The following is a 23,797-nucleotide window of genomic DNA, read 5'->3' on the forward strand; positions in this document are numbered from 1 at the left end:
AAAACAATAAAATAATTACACAGATTAACATAAATTATTTAGAAACTAAGATAAAATGTTAATTAAAACATGTAATTAATATTTTATAATATTTATATGTTATAATAAAATTCAAAAATAAATTTACTCACCAGTAAACGTGCGCATTCCTCATGATCGTAAATAGCTGCTATATGTAATGCAGTGCGTCCATGTTCGCCGCCTTGTTGTATGTTAATAACATTACGATATTTGCCCATAACACACAAGCACTTAAATTTATTTAATTCTGTAGCCAAGTGAACAGGTGCTTGTTTCTTATCATTGAGGACACTTGTATCAACAGGACTATTAAGCAATAAAATAATAATATTTAAAATAAGTAAATGAGTTAATTATATTTTAATTAAAATATATTTATGTATTTATAGCAATAAATTTTATGATTATTATCACTTACACAGATAACAAATATTCCATAGCATCATAAGCATCGAACTCAACTGCAATATGTAAGGGCGTATTCCCTGCATTATCCTTAGTATTAAAATCTGTAATATATTTATTAATATGTCACATTCTTTATTTCGATTTAAGTATTCCATTGAAACTTACCGCCGTTTTGATCACCGATATAACGTAAGATGTTTACTCGATTTCGAGCGGCTGCTTGATGTGCTGCCGTTCTTCCTTTCCCATCCTGCAGAGCTAAGCGTGTGTTGTCAGCCTGATATAAACGTTTAAAATCATCCAAGTTTCCAGCTTCAGCTGCCTATTTATAGTTAAATAAAAATAGAGAGAAAGCTATTTATTTTAATCGTAATGCTTGTTGAGATATTATTGTTAAGAGTATGAGTTCTTTTGACTGCGTACGATATCATTTTTAAGAAAAGTTTTAATGCCTGTATTAAAGTTAATATTTTTGCTCTTTTATATTTAAATATTAAAAAATCGAGTGAACTTTAATATTCAGCGGTTGCCTTAAAGGAATTGTTCACAGTAACTAAAAATGTGTTACCGATTTATTTTCTAAAGGACATTTTTATCCTAGTAATAGAATTTTATGTAGATATTGTGACTGGCAATTTGCACACTAAGTGGGAAGTAATTTTCAAGAAAACATATATTAATATTAAATTAATAGTATTAATATATATACTTATTCAGTATTTAGGTTAAAAGCGATTAATAAACACAGCCTGATCAATATTTTTTCATAAGAACACTGACTATTGCAATAATTAGACTTATACTTCGACAAGCCATATTTTTTCTATATATCAGATTTTCCATATAGAAAACTTAAAAATAAATATGCAGCATTACATTACGAATACTTTCCGTGATTCTGTGACTCCTTTAATTTTTAGTTGTATTACACACCATTTCCTATAATCAATCTCAAAAATATTCTACTATGTAAGACCACTAAAAGCACCCTCTAGGAATGAATTTAAATGATTTTCACCGTAACGCTGGAACTTCATTTCAGTAATTAAGAGGAAAGGATGTGGTCAAGAAGCTTAATACCAAGATGTATTAGTTTTCTTGTTACAAGAGAGCAGATAAAGATATTCTACTTGTCGCTTTTTTCATTAAAAATGCATGAATTTATTAAAGCGAATGTGTACTTATATGTAATATATGTATTAATAATAAATATGTAAGATATTACATATATTAAAATATGCTAGCAAATATTTTAAATCAAAACATTATTTTACATTCAATCAAAAAAATAAATCCTGTAAATATTTGTGGTAAATTCCCAACGCAAAACAACATCAAAGGAAATAAATCTCAAAAATGCGTTTAAAGACTAAAAAAGTTATAAATAAAACGAGTAAAAAATAAAAAGAATTTTGTTAAGAAAACGCAAAGTAATTTTAAACTTAAAACCACTTTACTTCAAAAACTTTCGGAAGGAAATTGTTGTTTAATAAATTGTTTGTTAGCTAACGACTGGCAAATGGGTGAGCTTGAAACTGTCATCGCATTTCATCCGATTTAAAAATTCACAGCATTTTTAATTGACTGTAGTTTACAGACTTGTTAAGGACCAGTTGTTGGTTGCGTGTATCTGAAGCGAAAAATTGCTTCGATGACAGATGCTAATTATATTTTATTTATTTTTTAATATTATTAGTTTGCTAATATGTCAACAATAGTTTTTTTATAACAGACAATTACACATATAATAAAAAATTCATAGGACTTCAGTCATTCAAACCAAATGTTGGAACATTTCTTTTTAATGCAAGTTTTGACAATGAAATTGGTCATTATGGTTAAGTATTTTTGCAAAATATTTTAAAAAAGTTAGAAATTTTTTATTTAAATAAATTTTATGATGTTGAATTTTAAATAATTTCAAGAAATGCCACCAAAAAAAATATTATTTGCTATTTAAACTATGAAAATAATTTCATAGTAAAATTAATTTGAAATTGCAAGTACCAAGGATCGTTAATAAAAAAAAAACTTTTTCAAAAGACCACAGATAATGAATACTTCGCAATACTCGAAACGGCTATATGACAAATATATCATAAGCTATTTGGCAGATGTGTCCGGTGCTAAGATTAAAAACATGGAGCGCGCTATAATTGCTGCAAAATGGTTTCATAAGTAATACAGAGAAGGTCCTATGTTGAGCAGTGGTATCACAATGGACCTGTAGAGTCTTTCTGAATTGGTCAACTAGACTGATTAACTTAAACTAAAATATAAGTGCTATTAAGAATAAAAGTTTAATGTGGATTATAGAAATATATTTATAGAAATATATATATAAAAATAAATATGTAGAAATATTATAGAAAGAATAACTTATGCTGTAAATAATATCGTTTTAATTAATAATCCAACAAACATTATACTAACTGTGCTTTATAGTGTAAGTTAAGTATACTACACTCAATTAAAGTTCATTTAATGTTGAAATATATTTGATGTCATCTGTACTATTCATTTTAAATTTTACTTGTTTTAATAACTCACATGTTACAACAACTTCTCACAACAATTATTCACAAGATTTATATAATTTAATAAAAATCAACAGAAATAATTTTTAACATAAAAACTAGGACAAATAAATTTTTCCCACTCAATGATTGCTTCCCACCCGAGGCAGTTTAGGATATATAGCAAAACAATGCAGCAAATATTTTATTTTGAAACGTCCTTTGAGGATATGTAGAAAAAACCAATGTACCATAAGTAACAGTGACAACTTGCTTTTGTATACAGGACTTTATTGTCTCTTTGTTAGACAATTAAATGTTATAGATTTTTTTCTGCAGTAATGTTAGGTTTTATTAAGCTTTTAAAATATTCTTTTAAATCGACATTTAATTTTAAAAAATTATTTAAATAAGTTAAACGTAACCCTTCTCTACGCCTGACTGGATTATTATTTATCACTTCATCAGACTAAGCAATAACTGACCTCAGATCTACATTCTTGCCCGAGGAGCCTGCATCCATTCTGAGATACAATAACGCGGTGTTGGTAAGCCTGTCAGTTTTCGTTAATAATTTCAGGGCTTTATCCTTTATGTATTTTTTGATCGTTATTGAAAACAACGCCAAAGGCTTTCGGCTCTTAAAATGAGTATTAATTTTTTAACTAAAATAATTTTAACTTAAATTAAGTTAATATTTTTATTTCATTACTTATTATTATATAAAAAAATTAAAAATTTATTGAATATATTAATTATCTTTATTAAACTTATTTATTTTAGAAATATTAAAAACATGAGCAAAATCAATATTAATTCAGATAAAATTATAAAATTTTTATTTCTAATACCAAAAAAAATTAAAGTATTTAGAAAATTTTTGCCTTGTCAATATTTTATCAATCATTGATACTTGTTTTCAATGACAGGATATCATTTACCTGTAATAAATCATCAGGTCGAATTTTTGTTCCCGAAGTCATACGCAACATACGCGTCCATTGCGCTGGTAACTTTAGCGGAGCAGATGCTGTTATCTCAGCGCCCCTAACACATCCATTTATTAAATACCGGAAGGGTCGTAAACCTTCGTGTTTTGAAGTATTTTTCATATTATATTATATTTCGATTAAAACAATGTTTTACCAATTAATGTAATGTGTCTCTATTAATTGTCTTTATTTTTATTGACTTATGTATATTTTACTCCCAAGTTTTATTAAATTTTAATCACATTTTCTACAAACCTTTTATATATTTTAAAAATTATTCAATTGAACTTTTGATTGCGGTATGATTTCTATTTCAATTTTTAAAGCATAAAACCGTAGTATAGATAAATTAATATCAAATTTTGTAACGAATTGGTTGTCATTGTTAAAAATATATTTTAAAATATAAACTCGTATATTTATATAAAATAGTTTATTATTAATAAATAAAATTAAGTGAAAACAAAAATGAAATCTTAAAATTAAAAAATATCATCTATTATATATTTTTATTTAGTTTCTGTAAGATTCTTAAATTCTCTTTTAAAATATGATTTGTGATTTAAAGCTATTTTATTAAGATTTTAATTTTAGTGTTTAATTTTAAGATTATATTTTATATGGTTTATTTCATTTATTTTGTTTATTTTTCTTTACAAAAATAAAATATAATATTAATGAAGAATTAATGAACTTTCATAGCAAATTAACCAAACTTCAATTAAGAACATACAACTCAAGTACGGCATTGGATCAGTTATCTAATAAACACAAACTCTGACCTTCAAATTAGACAGATCACTAATCTTCAAGACTATTGATGATGGGTATTTAGCAATACTCAAAACAGGGTTTTTGTCAGCAAAAATTTAGTCAATTAAAAATAATGAAAAAAATTTTGTTGTTGCAATTCACTACTGTACGATAAAAATCTCTCTATTGAAAACAATAGTTTATATTAAGAATTTAATTTATTCCGTCAAAACGAACATTAAAAATCAATTTAATTATGAAATATATAAATTAAAAATCTAAAAAAATACTACTTACTACAAGGATAATTTTTTGTTTTAGTAAAGTTCTTCTAAAAGAACTTTGTCTTCTAAAATAAAAAAAATGACCTATAACGAATTCATTAGGACTATAATTCTAATTTTTTATTTTAAAGACTTCAATTTTATTGTTTATTGTTATTTTTCTATATTTTTTCAAAATAATAAATTATAATAATATTTTCACATTTTAAAATAAAGTAAAGTACCTAATACCATCAATTTTATGCCATTTTTTAGTAAGAAAATTTAAATATTGAAAATTAAATAATTAATTTGTTGAAGATTAATGATATAGAACAATCACGAATTGTTTTATTTATTGGGTGTTATGCTTGTTTATGATTAAAATTATTTATTAAGGAAAATAACTTAATCATTTCCTGCAAGTTGTTGAACATATAAGAGTACTCATAGTTTAATTTTCATAATGCAAATATTTGTGAACATAAAATATTGTTGCTTAAGACAAATCCTAGCAGATATTTTGTATCTTTTTATGGACTTTTATGATTTATTAATCAAAAAAATATAAGGCAACAAAACTACATACATATATGCATACTCGTATTAATGTGAACTTAAAGGAGATATGAAAGAGATGTACATAAGTACATAACATATGTGACCAACTCTATGTGTACTTCTAACAAGGAAACACAAAATTAAATAGATTTTCGCACAGAATTATATTTACAAATTTCTGGATAATCATAAAGGGGAATATTTCTATATACATATATAATTAAACACATAAAATGGTATGCATATAAATCTACAATTAAGGTTAAAAGAGTTTTTCAGGAAATGAAGAATTTGCCTTCATTTAGTAATAAAATATGTAGTTTAATTTGGTGAAATATTATTTTCTGTTAATATGTGACTTACATCAGTCAATAAATTACCGGTCGGATATATATATGATAGCACTCTAGCACTCTAGCTTTTCAACTGGTGCGGTGTTTGTTGTTCCACCACAAAACAAGATGTGCTCCAAGTCACAAGTCTAGCAAAGTCTTCCCTAAACTCTAAAGATACTATTTTTCAGCAGGCATCAAATAGATAGTCCACTGATAGTGATAGCTGAAATTGAGACCTATTTTAACAACAAATACAAATTGTTTTCTTAAAAAGATAAAAAAAAAGTAAGACGAGCGTTGGAACGAAAATATCACTCTTGAAGAACAGTACGTTATAGATTGAAGATTTAAAAAAAAATGGATAATTATTAAAAATATTTAGCGATGTGTTATATAAGGTAAGGAAAGGTTGAAGCACACCAAAGCTTAGGTAAATATAATAGCTTATTGGAATACTTCACATCTGACACTATCCATACGCCAAATAAGGTAGAAAAACCACCTTAAGGTATTAATCCTAAACATCTATGGCACGAATAATGTCTTTTTGGAGTGTCATGATTACCGCATTCAAGTAGAAGGGAAGATGAAAAGTTTTCTGTGTTATACACGATCCTGATGTGGCAGCACTATTTTAATGACATATGAAAAACACAACGGTTATTCAAGGTATTTTTTGTCAAGGCTTTATATTTGCCGTTTCAGAATATGGAACGTTTAGCAACCACTGACTTAAGTTATTAAAATTGTGTTAACTTACCAAAAAAAATTGTGATATTGTGATAAAACGAATCAGTAATATAAGATGTTTCGTGGACGATTTTTAAATAATGTTGTGTTTCACACATATGTTAATGGCAGGGTTTAAACAATATATTAGTAAAGAAATTCAGTTTCAGTTAGTTTACTTTCGAAACTTCAAAATGAATAACTCTGGATATTAAGATATCAAATTATTTTTCTTGTCCTCATATCTTTTATTTTACTATAGATATATTTTGAAGAAATTCAGTTTAAAATTCATAACTTTATAATTGTAAGAAATGAATTTAAATTAATAATGCCAATCCTTTGAACAGCAACGATTTTAATTATGTTTTTCTTAAAATTTTCCTTATACAAGTATACTGGAGTTTATTTTGAAAACTTATTTTAAAAGTTATGACAATAAAATTTAATTAAATGTGTTCAAAGTTTTTAAGTCAATTTTTTCTGTGTCCATCCGTTTAAGACTAAAGTGTACATTTTGCCCTTTTTTCTAAGGAGCAATAAAAAATTTTGATTCAATAATTTGTAAATAAAATGTCGCCTGCAGGCAACATGGAAAACTCTTTGTTTAATTTTATCCTGTGTATATTTTAATCAGAATCCTTAAAATTTTTTTTTGGTAAATCATAAAAATTTATATTGAACTAATGCTCCCTGCGTGAGCTGCCACGGCTCACATAAAATATACTATTTAAATTAAAGATTTATAAAATAATACAAGTATTTTTAAATTTATTAAAGAAATTAGTTACATGTTAACAGTTGAAGTAAATAAACTACAAACTCCAAAAATTTAACTCCTAAATATATATATTACCTGACCCATCCTGAGTGCAATCTAGGCTTCATCTTCGAAAAAATTAAGTTTAAAAAATTTTTTTGTGTGGTAGGAACCCTAAATATTGCCTCTAAATAAAAATTTTATAGGTTTTGTGTCTCACCTTTAAGTTGTATAAATATAATGTAGATTAAATCAACGGTTTAAGAGAAAATTGGGTTTACATATATTTTTTGAATGGTGACGGCCCCCTTTAGATGGAGATTGTATAGCAAAACACATCATGCAGATCGATTCAGCGGTTGAAGAGTCATATGATTATATTATATTGAATTTAATGTAATACATATAAACATAAAATTATAATCTAGAGGTAGATTTCGAATTCTTTCTTCTTATGCAGAAAGAAAGGGAAAAGAAGTCTGTATTGGAATAACTGTAGTTATCATAACCAAAATCGTTTATAGAAGTGTGGAGAATATCCAACGATGAGAACTTTTGAATTTCGTTCCAAACAAATTTTAATGCTGGTTACGAGAAAACTCAAATCATTAAAAAGCTATACTATGCTCCCTTCAGAGTTATCATCCTATCCTTCCACTTAAAACAATTGGTAAACTTTATGTGTCACTTTTAGCTAACAAATTGATTATATTTGTATATGAAAATTGGATAATATTCAATATTTAATTAGGATTTAGATACTTTGATATGCTGACAATTGTCTTATATACATGAGGTTACACAGTCCTATACACATGAGGTCACACTCCTAGCCCAGGAGTTCTAATGCCTGACCCTTCTTTTCGGATACTATATCACCTCGAAACTTGAGTTCAAAGCAGATAAAATATCAAAATGCCCTTATTGGATTGAGGATTTAAAACCTTTAATCGAAATCAACGTATAAATACTACATGCACCGAGCTTGTTAATAAACTTTAATACAAAGGATTTGTTTTTACTCCCGAAAATATATTATAAATTCCTCATATATAAACGCCATTTTTCGATACATTAAGTTCAAAAACTTTTTGGGCAGGCAACCTATTCAACATAAATACTAAGCTACTCTGCTTTAAGCAGCTCTTTCATCTTTTATTCAACTATGCGTTCCTAATTTCGTCCTGAATAACGATGTTCAAATGAAACGTTTGAGCATTCTAGAGAGGAAAGTTCATTATGACTGTATTAATTAGAAGTGGAAATTGAATGGCTAACAGAGGTTTGTACTCTAAAGCAAAGGTAAAAAGAAAGTATTAGTGCCTCTTATTCTAAGCACGTTAGTTATCTAACCTTCTCATTCCAAGTATAGATTACTTTGAAAATCTAAATATTAAGTTCCTTATCTGTCTGCATGTGGTCTAACAACCAAGGAATAACAGCAGGGCATTCCAAATAAAATGTTTCGATGATTGTGTGCAACTTAACATATTAAGAATATTCACTAGAATTCCTTTCGAGTACTTCAGTTAGAACTATAATCTTACAAAACTCAGAAGTAACTTTACAGATATAAGTTTTGAAGAGAAGAATATGAGATCACAACTCTTCTACTAGAAGAGGAATAAATGTTCTTTAGAATTGTACAATCCAGCACCAGTTTAATTTATATATACATGTCGAATGCGCATCTATATCTTAATCCCTATTGCAACGCCATTGTGTTTGTGTAATATAGAAATATGTGTCTCAAAAATAAATACAGAAATATAAGATAATTTTTCAAATTAATTTATTTTTATAAGTTTAAACGAAATGTTACTGTAAATTAAATGAAGTGATTGCCAGTGACTCTGAGAAATTTATAACCAGAAGATATGAAATATATAGCGACGACACAGTATAAGAATTCATCTTCTTTGTGGCGGATACAAAATAAAATTGAATTAAATGAAATGGGTGTCTAGGACACCCGTTTTACGAAATATAGTAAAAGTGATATAGCTTTAAGTATAGATTTAAGCAATTCACATTATAAACATATATGACAGTCATAAAATTATGACTTGTCACAGTGGCATATTGTGTAATCTTGTTGGTTTTTTTGGAATTTACTTAATTAGTATTTAAATCACATTTGATGTGTGACTTAATATATTCATTAGCTAAATACACAGTGAATTCTCAATTTAACAATATCTGATATTTCTACTAATTATTTCTAATTAGTAATAATATTTAATTAAAATGACATACATTTCAATAAATTTCGTATTGAACTCCTGTCATCATGTTTGATATATTTAAAATAACATTTACTTTTAATGAGAATGTCAAAACGCTTCACTTTTAATAATCCTCCTTCAAGACCATAATAAAAAAAATTTTAAAATTCTTTGCAAAAATTTTACAAATTAATATGAAATATTTTATTTTAATAAATTTTTTATTATTTTTTTATTAAGCGGATATAGTCCATTTGTACGGAAATTATTTTTATTAAAACTTTATTAAAATTCCTTTAATATGTTTTTACTTTTTTATTCTGTGACGGATTTTTCAACAATTTTTTCCCCATTATTGTAACTTGTCACTGGACTTAAAAAATTTGATGTTACTTGCAATATAATATTTTAATTAAATTTTGCGAAAAACAGAATATTATCGTAATATATATAGACATATTACTAATATGAAACTTTTAATGTCCTCTTCCAAAATAGACGAATATTTTCGGGACTATGTCGTGAAAGAAACAGAATATTAACGTAATATATATAGACACGTTTCTAGTATGAAAATTTGTCACAGGTCATGACAAGATAGGTATAGCTATTAGTGAAAAAATTATTATATTCATATTAAAAAGTTAATATATTAACAAGGTGACCTTAAGCTTTTTCATACTGTGAAATATCCATTACAAATGGTTTTCCAAAAAAACTCTTGGTTACATTGCTCATGTATAATTTTTAGACTGTATGTGTCAGGAATTAAAATCTTTTTCATTTAACCCATAGAGTGATATGCAATATACCAAATTTATAGTTTTGTTAATTTTTATAATAACAAAAAGCAATCTGCAAAAATGGGCTTAGCGGCGAATAGAAGCAAAATGAAGTATATGTCGGCTACTGGATGAAATGTGCATTACCGGGAAACCGAGCTAGTCGCATGCGACTATACTTTTGAATCTAGGATTTCATCTACATTGGCACCGCCGTGACAAACAATAACGATCTCAGCGTGAAGACCAGACAGGGAAACACTTTTGCTAATAGGTCTTACTATGGGCGCAGTAGGCAATTGGAATGCAGAACTGTCTCTCATCAAACAAAACTTACGCTCTATAGGTCGCTCATCCTTTCTGTGCTTCTGTATGGCGCAGTAGCATGGACGTTATCACAGAATAATGAGCAACACTAGAAGTATTCGAGTGAAAAGTTCGTCGTAAAATCTTTGATCTTCTACGAATTGGCGACGCTTATGGCATCCACATGAATCACGAGCTGTACTAGTTTTATCGTGATATTGTTATAATTTAGCGAATTAACATTCAGTAGCTTCGCTGGCTTGGTCATGTCGTAAAATGGATGCAGATGATTCAGCGAAAAAGGTATTTGAAACAGTAGTTTGAGGAAAAAGGTGTAGAGGTAGACCATGTCTGGTTGAGTGATCAAATTGAGGGAGCAGTAGTCGAACTTAATATACGAGGCTGGAAAAGGTGTGCACATAGAAAAGGCACCTGTAGATACATGCTGCGTCAGACCAAAACCCGGTAACGGGTTGTTATGCTCAAACAACTAAGGCAGTGATTTTTGTAATTTATACGTGAACAATAATTACATTTACTGTGGCATTTTTTTAATTACGAGGAACGCATAAACCACAGCTATATAAATTTATTTAATTCAAAACCTTTTAAATATAATTACTACTAGTTCTAGGCAATATTTCTGCAAATTTGGTTGAGATATTCTTAAGATTACTAGTGTTCATAGCATATTTATTTACACACAGACTCGTATTAGTTGGAAATATATTATTAGTAAATTATTTTTATAAGTTTTAAAGCATAGAAATTTTATTTAATAACGTAGTTGTGTTTAAGAAGGGTAGCAATCGATCAGTGTAGTCATTGAAACCACTTTTCTTAATATTATTTATTTGTAAAAAAATAATAGAGGATGAAATTTCGCTATAAGATAGGTAATATGTTTAGCAGTTTACATTAAAATCTCAAGATATCATATCAAGTTACTAATATAAGTGTAGTTTAACTAAATTTAGTATGAAAATCTAAAAAATGTTATAAATATAATTATATATTTATTTACCGAGAATTCATTCATATTATTAAATATTCACTTAATAATATTAAATATTTAATTTTCACTTTGGTTGAGTTTTTGCAAAAATTAAGTCTAAAAAATTTATTGTTGTTTATTAGTAAATAAATTGATTCAACACTGTCATCGATATTCTATTTACGTTTTTTTTAAAGATTTTGCTATAATAATTAAGAGTTCACAATCAATATTATATGTTAGCTCTAACTCCGAACTGTAGCGTAAAATTGAATAATGCCTGGAATTAATTCCATTGACAGTGCTTGACTAAATATGGTTCTTAATATAACGCAATCTCAAAGCTACTAGTGCGAAGTAAATATTAAATTTAGAATTAATTAAATTAAATTTTATTCAATTAGAATTATTGTGTAAAAATGCGTGTGAATATAATTAGATAGATTAGGATTTATAACAGATAATGAAGATAAAATAAATCTAACTTCATAAGGTACGAGTGTTGTTAAAAAGAAGTTTTATACAATTGAAAGTATGGACACGAACCTCACACCTGTCACCATGTGATAGCTGATTGGTAACAAAACAAAAGGCATTTATAATACAATAATTAATTTAATTTATATAGCTGCGGTTTATGTGTTTGTTATAAGAATAGCACAGCAAGCACATTATTATTTGAGAAAATTTTATTTATTATTTCGGAATAATGGAAACAAAGTGTGTATTTCACGCAACTCCACGGTTAATATTTGAGGGATTTAAATTCCTGTTAATTGATCTTAAAATATTTTATATAAATATTAAATATTTCTTTTTATATTTAAGTTTATATAACTTAAACAATATTTATTTCCAAGGATCACTAATAGTGGTTATATGGCAGTATCTAAATATATCTAAATATAATATGGTTAATTCAAAACTCGATTTGATTAAAAAATTGAATTTAAAAATTAATTTTATATATTTTTGTTTTATTCAGTTTATTCAAATTTAATTAATTTTAAATTAAATTAAATTTTTTTTTTGAATAAGCTATTATAGCAAAAATTATTTCATAAAAGTAATTTAGTGAAAGTAAATAACATTTATTCTCCGTTCTAACAAACTTTTAAACGCAGATGTTTTGCAAATAATTGTTGCTTTAACTTATTAGATTATATTATCTTCTTCCGAAGGTATTTTCTGTTGAAAAGTATCAACAGATGAGATAAAATAAAATATTCTAGTAATGATAAGTTCATTATTTAAGTTACTATTTTCTTTGAAAACAAATAAAAAAAAATTTAGTTTTTTTTAAACATATTCCTGAAAACAATTTATAATCCATTAAATAAGAAGATATTTAAAATGCTTTTAAATAATATATGAACAATTTAAAATTTATTTATTTAAGTCATTACATTTAAATGACGAAGTCAGTAATGTAGTATTACACTCCATTAATCCCATTATATACGGATTAATAAAATCAACTAATAACTCTAAAGTAAATGATGGATACTTGGCAATATTTGAAACAGTTTTATGATCAATTTAATTAATTAAATAAAATTTTTATCTAGTTATATTGAAAACTTTGAGAAATATATTTAATATTAAGCATATTAATGGAAAAAACAATGTAAATCATTATATATTTTATTTTATTATTATTTTTTATTTTATTATATATTTATGGGTTTTTTTAAAAGACTTATTTAACTTTTTAAACCATATAAAATAAATAATAAAAATACACTAATTTCCATTTAAAATTTAAAGGAGGATTTTAAATTAAAAATAGACTTATACTTAAAATAAATAGACTTAAAATAAATATATTGATATATCTTATCAATTATTTGAAACAATTATATAAATTTTATTAATAAAAATTATAAAATAAACTTTTTGTAAATAAACTAACTGAAGAATAATCACTTTCTATTTAAAAAATAATCTCATCTAATTAAATTCTGTTTTAATCAAAAATAAACTTATATTATAAATAATTTAGTGCATATATAGACTTATATCTTTCATCAATAAACCACAAATCAATCGATTGAAGTGTACTCATAAAATAAAAAAAGTAAACTTTTTGTGAAAAAAATATCTGAAGAATCATTTAACATACACTAATATAAATATAAAATATAAAAAAGATACTAATCTGGTATTAAAGGAATAGCATTTATAACAAAAGAATAAAATTAGATATTTGGATACTTAATACGATTAAATTAAAAAATTAAATTAAAAATAAAAAAAAATAAATATTAAATAAAATAAATTTTCAACCGTAAGAATTATGCTTTTAAAATAAATTATTTTAATTGATTTTGGAATAACTTTTTGCAACACAAAAAATCTCTTTATCTTGAATATATTATGAAGACATATTGTAAGGAAAATATATTCAATTCACATAAATTTCACGTGTGTAAATAAAAATTTAATTACTCAAACGACGAAATTTATTCTAATTGACACTGAAACACAATAAATTTTATCAGGAACGATTGCTTTTATTATAATTTTGATTTAATATAAATTTTTTAGGAAAATGTATTTATATATTTCATTAGTAAATTCATTTTTTTAAATATTATATTAAAAATTATGTTAAATCAAAACATGTTCTTTATATACGAGAGAATGAAAAAGAGTTAGTAATTTGTACAAATAATATTATTTTATTTAACACAAATTATTTTTTAATAAAATATTTATTATTAAATATTCAACTTATTATTTTATTAATTATTTTTTTTTATATTAAAAATATATTTCTTTCTTTTCGGAGATATTACCGTTTTAAAGACCAGCGTAAAACTGAAAGTTGCCCAAGGAATGGTTGCCTTTTATAACGTGGCGTCCTCACCACTTGACTGTTTCGTTTGCAGTTTGTGCAGATTTTCACTTGAATTTCTGCATCCACATCCTTGTCTCTATCGTGATTTTTTCTGTTATGGTGAGTTTTGTTTTAGATAGGAATTTTTATGGAATAAAGGACTCAAATTGTATTATTATAACTTGTAGAAAATATGTACTATGGAAAAAGCATCTTGCGCAAAGAGTCAAAACATTTTTCACGAACCTAAGTCAGTCAGTAAAACTGTAAAGGCATTCATCCCGAATAAACTCCATTGGTTTTAATTTGTATCTAAACACCGGTTTTGTTTTTATTTCATATTCATAACAATTTGCAGTTTGCAGATACAAATACAAAACACGTGGGGAAGTTTTTAAGAAATCTGATTTCAGTTATATTCGATTAAATACGTGACGGATTTGTTTTGAATATTAAATTATAAAAAATTATGTGTTAATATTTTTATTAAATAATAATAAACGAGAGAAGTATATTTGATTTAATTGATTTAATAGATACTCAATAATATCTGGTAAAAGATACATAAATGATACTTAGATACTTAAATGGCATTGCATGGAGCAATACTATTTAACCGCACATTTTAAAAATGTAGAGATCAAAACAATCAATCACTTATTAATAATACATATAATACATATAATATAATACATATATAATATAATACATATAATATAATAACATAATATATATGTATTTATTTGTGTGTATAGTATTATATGAATAGGTGATATGTTATTATATATATGTATTAAATAAACCATATATGGATTATGATTAATTACATAGCATACTTTGTACCAAGAAAATAAAGGAATAGATGAGCTAATAAAACAAATGAAGAAAAATAAAATAGCCGTCAACACCAGAAAGAGAGAGAGAGAGTAAAAAACAAATAGAGGCAATTTTTTAAAAAAGAAGAGACAACAATTTTTTGACTAAGCAAGTTCGAAACGCTCCTACTATAGTTTTTAAATTTTGTTTTAAAATTTAATTGACTTTTTCTCTTTGTCTCATAATAAAAACTATGTTTCTCAATAAAAGATAAGATGCCGCAGTAATAAAAATCACAATTTCCATCGCTGATCCTTTGTGCTATCTACCGCCACCAATTGAACAGAAGATACTCCACCTCCTTCTGAATGAAGAGCAAAATATCAGCTGTTTCGAACATTCTAACATTAGAGCGGGATAAGCAAATCCCAAACCAGTTATCTTCTCCTGATCCAGATTAAAACCAGGCAGTTACAAAAAATAATACTTAGATTCGCTTCTAAATGGAGTGGATGTTCCGTTTTCATAAACAGACCTATATTGCTGAGTTGGTTATGCAGGTCATGATGATCTGTATCCGTATTATCCACTGACTTATTATCTCCAAAAGCCAAAATTATTTTATCGAGGCAGTCGTGTCCTATAATCCACATCAAAAATCGTTTAAAATTATGCTACTAAAGCCAAATTCATAGAACTGTCAGGTTGGTTTTTCTTTACCTACTAGGGGAGTTGTTACTTTTTTCGGCATTGGTCGTATACTGATGTTTCAGTCTATGTACGTACGAACGCTATTGTTGTGGGTCAATATTTGAACTCAAGTAAGCTTTTTGGATATAAGGCGGATAAATTTCAACGATTAAAATCAATTTTAATACTGGGATGAAACTGTCAACTGACCAGTTAGCTGTTTCAACCCAGCTAACAGAGCTATCATCCTTCAATGTTAGGGACAAACTTAAGGTTAGTTCGTTTTTACTTAAATAGAAGAGTTTTGGTGTTATTTTCGACTTTGTTTACGAACAGACCTTTTTGTATGTGTTTAAGTGGTCTTCTTTATCTAGCATATAAGCAATATTTTTATACGTGCAATGTACAATAGCTGCAGGAGATTTCCAGGAATCGTATAATTTCTTATATATTACTTTATTTCTAATAAATTTGATTCAACTTTTTGCAGCATTTCAATGTTGGCTGATGTGGTGGTCTGTATAATATAGTTTAAATTGATGTAATTTTGCAGAGATTGTTCTAGTTTCTGTTCTATCAACTTGGGTGAAAGATTTTGTAGTACCAAAGGACTGTACAACATAGTCTAAATTGGATTAATTATGCTATTTAATAGAAAAAGTTCATAATCTAGAATTATAACGTATTGAATTATAGAGCTTTAACAGTGAAGATTGAGTAGATTAAGACTAATTTGCATTTATGAAGTTTCTATAAATATTATTAGACTATTTTTTTATAAAAAAAATGTTTTGATTTTCACCATTATCTGTAAGAAAATTCACAAATCCGATTAAAATTCTAATTTACGAAATACTTCCATTAAGAATGAGTTACTTATAACAGCATTTTTAATTTAAATAATTAATTTATTAGGATTATTAATTCACGATTAATTATTATTTCAATGACACTATGAGATTTTTCTAACACACATTTATTTAATTTTCAAATGAATTTCAAGTTTCTTAGATACTTCTATTGCTTGACCTATGACCTCTTATTTGATTATACATTTTATTTGTCTCATTGGATCAAGATATGTTATTGAAAACTTTATTCTTTTATTTTCCAATTTTATTCAAAGTATTTAATAAATTTTAAAAATTTTCCACTATTTAACATCGATTTTTTGACTTCGCTATAGAATTCTCTAGAAAAAATATCTCGAATGCTTCTGAAGCTTTAAATTAACTAAATTGAATTGAATGAAATTAAACCAATTCAATTTTGTATTTATTTTCATGATTTCATGGATTTGATTTGTATCTATAAAACGTAAAAATTACAAAAATATAAAAAGTGTTCTCTGTCGAGCAGGAAGAAAATTGGTAGCAATAAATTGTCAATAAGACCAATTCGAGGTTTATACCGGCCACGTGTTTTTGTTTTTATTATGCTTAATGTTGTCTAAAATAGGTGAATTACTCTTGACTTTTGAGTTTTCAAGCATAAACTAACAAAATAAATTTAATAGAAATTTAAATCCATTTACCCTTAATATCCTGAACGGACTGTCACGCAAAAGACAAACTTGTTCTACGGCAGGGTCTGCTTGCAATATTGACTCAAGTGGTGTATCTGCATCTTCGCTATCAGCACGTCTGGGACTTGACACACGCTCAATTATCATTGAAAATATCCAGAACTGTAAATATATATAAACCAAACAAAATACATATATATATATATATATATATCTATGTGATAAGAGAGTACTACATTCATTTGTAGATAACATTTTATAATTAGTAAAATTTTTTTTATTCACACTTATATATTAGATATTCACTTACCTTCCCTTTTGATTTTATCGAACCAGATCCCAGTGCCGGCTGCGACTCCATGAGTTCTGGTGAAATGGCACGATTGCCACTGTATAAACCGTTTAATAGTTTTGGCATATCGAAATTGGATATGGTGAATGGTGTGATGTCGAGGCGTCTAGAGACGAAAAAAAAACGACTGTTAGTCAAGTACGAAAAGATAATTTTTTTACAAACAAATGATAATTCAATGCCTGATAAAAGGTATACGTATCATTTAATTTAATGCAATTATAATAAACCATTGATAATAATACTGCTTATCAATTTATTTATTTATTTTTTGACAAAACGATTTTCATCATTAGGAAGAAATGATGAATTTATTTTAATATCTACATATGCAGAAGATAAATACTACTTGCATATTATTCAGGTAATAGTTTTCTAATTGTTATAATTTCACAATAAATTGTAATTATAATTCAAAAATTCTTTTTAAATAAGTCTGTACTATAGAATGATTCTCTCTTTAATTTATCAACGATTTTAGATTAATTTAAAATTTTTAAGCTCAAATCTGTAAATCTAAATTAAAGTTTCAAATGGTGATTATTAAAAAAATTATTGTTATTTATTTTTAATTAAATTATTAATCAAAAAATTATTATTTTAAGAGATATGAATTGCGTGCTTTTACCAAACTTGTTATGTACAAATAGATAAACCTTTATGTATTGGGATACTTTTCCTAAAAAATTTTTCTAAAAAAAAATCATTCTATAGAAAAAAGGTTTTAAGAAATATTTGAAAATCTCCCTTATTAACATAAAAAAAGTGGAATATAGAAAAGGATATCTGAAGTAAACGCAAAAGCATGGACGCACAAAGATGAAGCAGCACTGGGAGTGTTTGTGTGAAAAGTTCTTCGTAAGATCTTTGGTCCTTTACTAGTTGCCGACAATTACCTTGGATGCGGTAATTGAATCATGAAGATTTTCCATAAAAAAAATGCCAATAAATCGTGTCTCCGGTGGAGTCATCAAATTTTGGGGACACTAACTGGAATTGATATATGAAACTGGAGAAGGGCGTTCACGCAGCAGAGACGCCTGGACAGACATGTTGCGTCAGACTGAAACTTTAACGGATTGTGATGACCGAATAAATAAGTAGGTGAGTATATCGAGGGTAAAAATGTTAATCTGTATATTTTGAGTAAAATAAATTTTTTTATGTTAAACCTTTGAAATTTCAATTGTTGAACCTTAATCCATCATTGCTAGAGACCCAGATATATAATCTAAAATGGTTTATATAATGTTCAACAACACTAAACTCTTTAAAAAAAAATTTATAATGCCTTACAGTAAAATTATTTATAGCTAATAAAACGATTTTCTATTCAGAAAGTATTTAAATACTTCCAATATGTAGTCAAAAAACTGCGAATCACTAGAACTAATTCTAATATTCTTATACTGTATATAGTCGGTATCATTATTTTTTTTAATATCACAGTTGCACCAGAAAATATGTTGAACTCACACAGCCCAATGGCATATTGTGATACAATTCCGCATTTTCTCACCTTCTTAGCACTCCTTAGTGGAACCATTTTGTTTCCAATATAAACCATTCTGTAGTTTAGAATCGATGGTGTTCTAATTCTTCAAAGTATCAATCTCCAAACAAGTGAAAGGGTCTGAAGAGGGCCAGATAGTTATATATAAGTTATATATAACTTTATATATAACTTATAAAGTTTTATATAACTTTTTCGTTTATATAACTTTTCTCATGTCACGTCTATACTAATCAAATAATGATCTGTAAAAACAGACTTTATAAGAATAAAAGCTGTTTTTAAGTCAACTGTAGGTCTATCAGTTCCCACAGAGTTAACCATTTCAATAATGAAAGCAGAACAGAGGCAAGTGCTCGTCATAAGAGTTTTTATAGAAGCGACTATTTTAGGCACCTAATCTGGTAGCGGTTAAGATTAGATGTGATTAAGATTAGATGCGGCGAGATTAAAACTGATGTCATAAGATTTACGCTTTTGCCTACTATTCATTTTCTGTTGTACAGTTGCTACAGCTACCTAACAGAACTTTTCAAGAAGGGAACCCGGAAGGCTTAACAATATTCCGCAATTTCAGTGTAGTCTGGAACCCAAAATAAAAGGATGTTGTCTGCAATTGTCAGTGATTTGATGAGACTTATCTGTGAAAATATACATATATAATATACATATATATTATATAGTGTCTTTTTAAGCTTTACTAATGTCATAGATAACTTTAGCTTTAATTTCAATAATAAACTTCAGAACTACAATAATAAGGTAAGTTGAAAGCTTAAAAAATATATTTTAACTATCCGAAAATGCGTTACCAGGTAATCCGAATAAATATTTTTATCTCAGCAAATAAAAACAATAATATTTATTTATTTTATTTGTTTCATTTAGACAAGTCATTTAAAAAACATAACAAAAAAAAAAACAAAAATTAGTGGACTGAATTTATTGTTTTTGCAGTTATTGCACCCTTTAGATACATTTTGATGTGTTTAGGTAAACGTGGAATTTCACAATATATTTAATGGAGTTGCGTGTGGTCTGAGTTATGTATTTCTCTTTATATAAATAAAAAATAAAAGGATAATGACTTTTCATAATTAATAAATGTAGGCATGATGGTTACAAAGTCCCAAAAGGAACCGAAATTTGCATTCATTTAATGTAATGCGTACATATATATATATATATATATATATATATTTAAGTTCAGATTTTATAATTAATAATAATGAACACAAAATTTTATCTGCTCTGAATTGAGTGATGTAAAAGTGATATCATTTAATTAAATTAAGTTTTTCTTTTTTCAAATGTATTCAGACAAATTAAGTACTGATTATTCGAATCGCAATGTAGCTTCTTTCAAATGTTCTAACATCGCATATGAGCAATTTCCGGAATGGTTAAAAATTTTTTCATTTTAAATAAATACTTGAGATATCATATTACAAAATTCTTTAAGAATAAACTAATAAATATAGACTCATTAACAGAGAAGGGAAGTTTTTAGCAAGATTTTAAAAAGGGGATCCTAATAATCTAATACCTGGTAAAGTATAAGTTTTTTTTTGGTTTGTTTCCTTTTTCCCTGATTTTTGTCTAATACTGTGAGAAATTATTCTAAATCCTGGTAGAATTTAAATATAAACATCTGGGTGTCCAAAAAATCAAAATAAGCGTGAATATAAAATAAGGTCCGCCTGCAGGGTCAAAAAAATGGTGTATATATTTCGATCAATTAATGAAGTAATAGCTCCTCCTAAAACAGGTTATGATAATAATAAAAATAATGTTTCAATTACTTATTTTTATGGATTGCCATAAAAATTATTCGACAACGTATTGTTAAAATAAAATATGGTAAATCGTATTAGTCTTACGCAGGCACGTATATAAGAAAGGGATTTGATGTGGCTGAAGCTCCAAGTCCCCTCCAAATTAATCTATAAGCAATAGGCACATAAATACAATATCGATTGAACATCGTTATCGGCAGTGATATATGAATATGAAGTGGGTTGTGGAAAATGCGAAAGATTCTGAAATTGATGCCACTTAATTTCTAGTAATGAAGTAATTTTTTAACATTTTAGCTATTCTATCAATCTATCAATATTGTTATGAAAAATAATAAAAATCCTAGCAGTAAATACAGTGACGACGCGTGCCCTATTTGGAAGGGTGTGCGGCTCTTCTTTAATGTTTTTTTTACATGTACCACTTAAATTAAAATATATGAGATGTTTTATTAATAATAACCATATTATATTAGGCAACAATATATTCGCAATATTATATTAACAATTCATTAACAAAATAACATATTAAACAAATTAAATTAATAATTTATATATAAATTTAATATTATATCAATATGGAAGAAACAAAACATTTCACATAATTCTCGTAACATCAAACCAACTTTTTTCAAACAAAAGAGTTTGTACTTAGAAACATACATGTTTGTGCAGTGATCAAACAAAATCGAAACCACTTGCAATGTGCGCACAAGTACCCCGCACCATAAGAACAGAAATTCGTGGGTGCTGCTGTTAAAAGGGGAGAGACGAAATGTGATAGAAATGTATGGTGAGATGAGCTGCAAACTTCAGCCGCTCATGCAATCACTTTGGCAAATCATCATGTTGGATTCGTATGTGTGCAGTTGATATTCGAGTAGAACAGAAAATTACTCTCATACAATTCCCACTATATAAATCTCTATTTCTGATATTACAAACGGGAGCACACGCACATTATTTTGTTCATATGCAACGTATGAATGTTAGGCCAACTTCTTTGCACACAAAGGGGAGAGACGAAATAAAATAGAAATGTTCTGTGATTTGAGCTGCAAATATATCAGCACACCTAACAAGTATAGCAGCTAGCAGAAGCAAATTGATTGAGTTTTCATAGACAATTATATTTAATTGTTTTTGCTAAAACTTTAAAAATATATATATGGAAATGTAATAATTAATAATAATTCTTGATGTGAAGATACCTAATAAATTTATATACCTATGTTATTTGACATTTTGCAAATTATGTTAGGGTGTTCACCGCACACCTCCGCACCTTAGAGCAATCGTCACTGAGTAAATACCACTGATTTTGATAGACTGAGTAAACTCGCTATAATTTTTATACATTGGGGTACTGCAAGTAATCCTGATAAAGTGATCCATTTTTTATCAAAAAATAATCTAGGAAATTATACTTATATATATTATATAAGTTTCTAATTTTACTTTTATACTAAAGTAGCACACATTAAATCTATAAATTTATGGAAACTGGAATTATTACAAGTACCTTATTATTATAAGATTCTTTCCGTTTATTAAAAATGAAATTTATATAACTTTTAACACACATATGTAATTTGGAATAAAGTGCAGTCTTAAGCACCACTTAATATTCTGTGGCAGAATATAAAAACGTTTCAATGAGTGATCTCAAGCATATACAAGTCAAAAGAAGTAGTTGCGCGAAAACACTGCACTGCTTACATCCACTTTTCAAACACAACAACCTTAGCGCGAAGAACAGAAGGGTGACTTATAGCCAGATAATTAGACCAGCATTACTTTATGGGTGTGTCGCGTATAGCAAAGCTGCCGACTCTACTTTCCAAAAGCTACAAGTTGCTCAAAGTCAGGTTTTCCGAAGGCTCTTCAAAGTACCACACGAATGGCATGCTAAGAGACTTTGGAATAGATCCGGTCAAAAAATACATAAGGGACAAAGCTCTGAAGCTATATGCGAAAACCAACTGGTTACCCTACTTAGCACTATCTAATCTCAGAATAATCACTAACCGCACGGGGTCGTACGCAGATCTTAGATCAATCATTGAATAATCACGAAGATTATGAGAAATACTCAAATTAGTCAGTGAGATGGGTGGGACTCTGCAGAAACCCTCTAGCCATCATTGAGTAAAAGTGCCCAGATGCACTAACTAGGAAAAGGCTCAACATAACATAACATGAGTGAACTAGTACATCGAACCCATTAAGCTTTAGCCCTCCATTTTGATGATACTGTATTAATCGTCCTGCTTCATTCCGATATTTAATATCGAATATAACAACTTATAAGTATACCCTTAAAGAAATATTTATCCAAATAATGGACACTGCTTATAATTAACATAAGGTACATTCTCATATCTGCGTTAGATAAATTTGGAAATACAAAAACAGCTGGTAGTTTCTTATGCGGCAATGCTTAAAGTAATTCATAACTTAATCTTAAATAGTGGTTTTAGTGGGTGCAAGTCTCATACTGCGGAATTCGGACTCTAAGACAGGGTCTTAAATAAACTAAAACTGCAATATACATATATGCATTGTACATTGCAAGTTTCTGGCATAGACTAACTTACTAAATAAAATTTTAAATTTTTATT

The 23,797-nt window shown here is 27.1% G+C and overlaps 1 protein-coding gene across 1 annotated transcript in view; it reads right to left on the reverse strand.

The window, feature by feature from the left end:
- The window catches only part of LOC119683471 (transient receptor potential cation channel subfamily A member 1), a 36,371-nt gene extending 18,389 nt beyond the window's left edge, over positions 1-17,982 (reverse strand). Inside the window, exons 1-5 of the mRNA XM_038097158.1 lie at positions 17,826-17,982; positions 17,525-17,677; positions 595-751; positions 440-530; positions 132-327 (exon numbers count right to left, since the gene is read on the reverse strand). Of these exons, the coding sequence (XP_037953086.1) occupies positions 132-327; positions 440-530; positions 595-751; positions 17,525-17,677; positions 17,826-17,933 (705 nt within the window). The 5' untranslated portion in view covers positions 17,934-17,982. The remainder of the gene's footprint in view (positions 1-131; positions 328-439; positions 531-594; positions 752-17,524; positions 17,678-17,825) is intronic.
- Positions 17,983-23,797: the final 5,815 nt, after the last annotated feature.

Source organism: Teleopsis dalmanni, chromosome 1 (assembly GCF_002237135.1).
Source record: "Teleopsis dalmanni isolate 2A chromosome 1, ASM223713v2, whole genome shotgun sequence".
Taxonomy (NCBI): domain Eukaryota; kingdom Metazoa; phylum Arthropoda; class Insecta; order Diptera; family Diopsidae; genus Teleopsis; species Teleopsis dalmanni.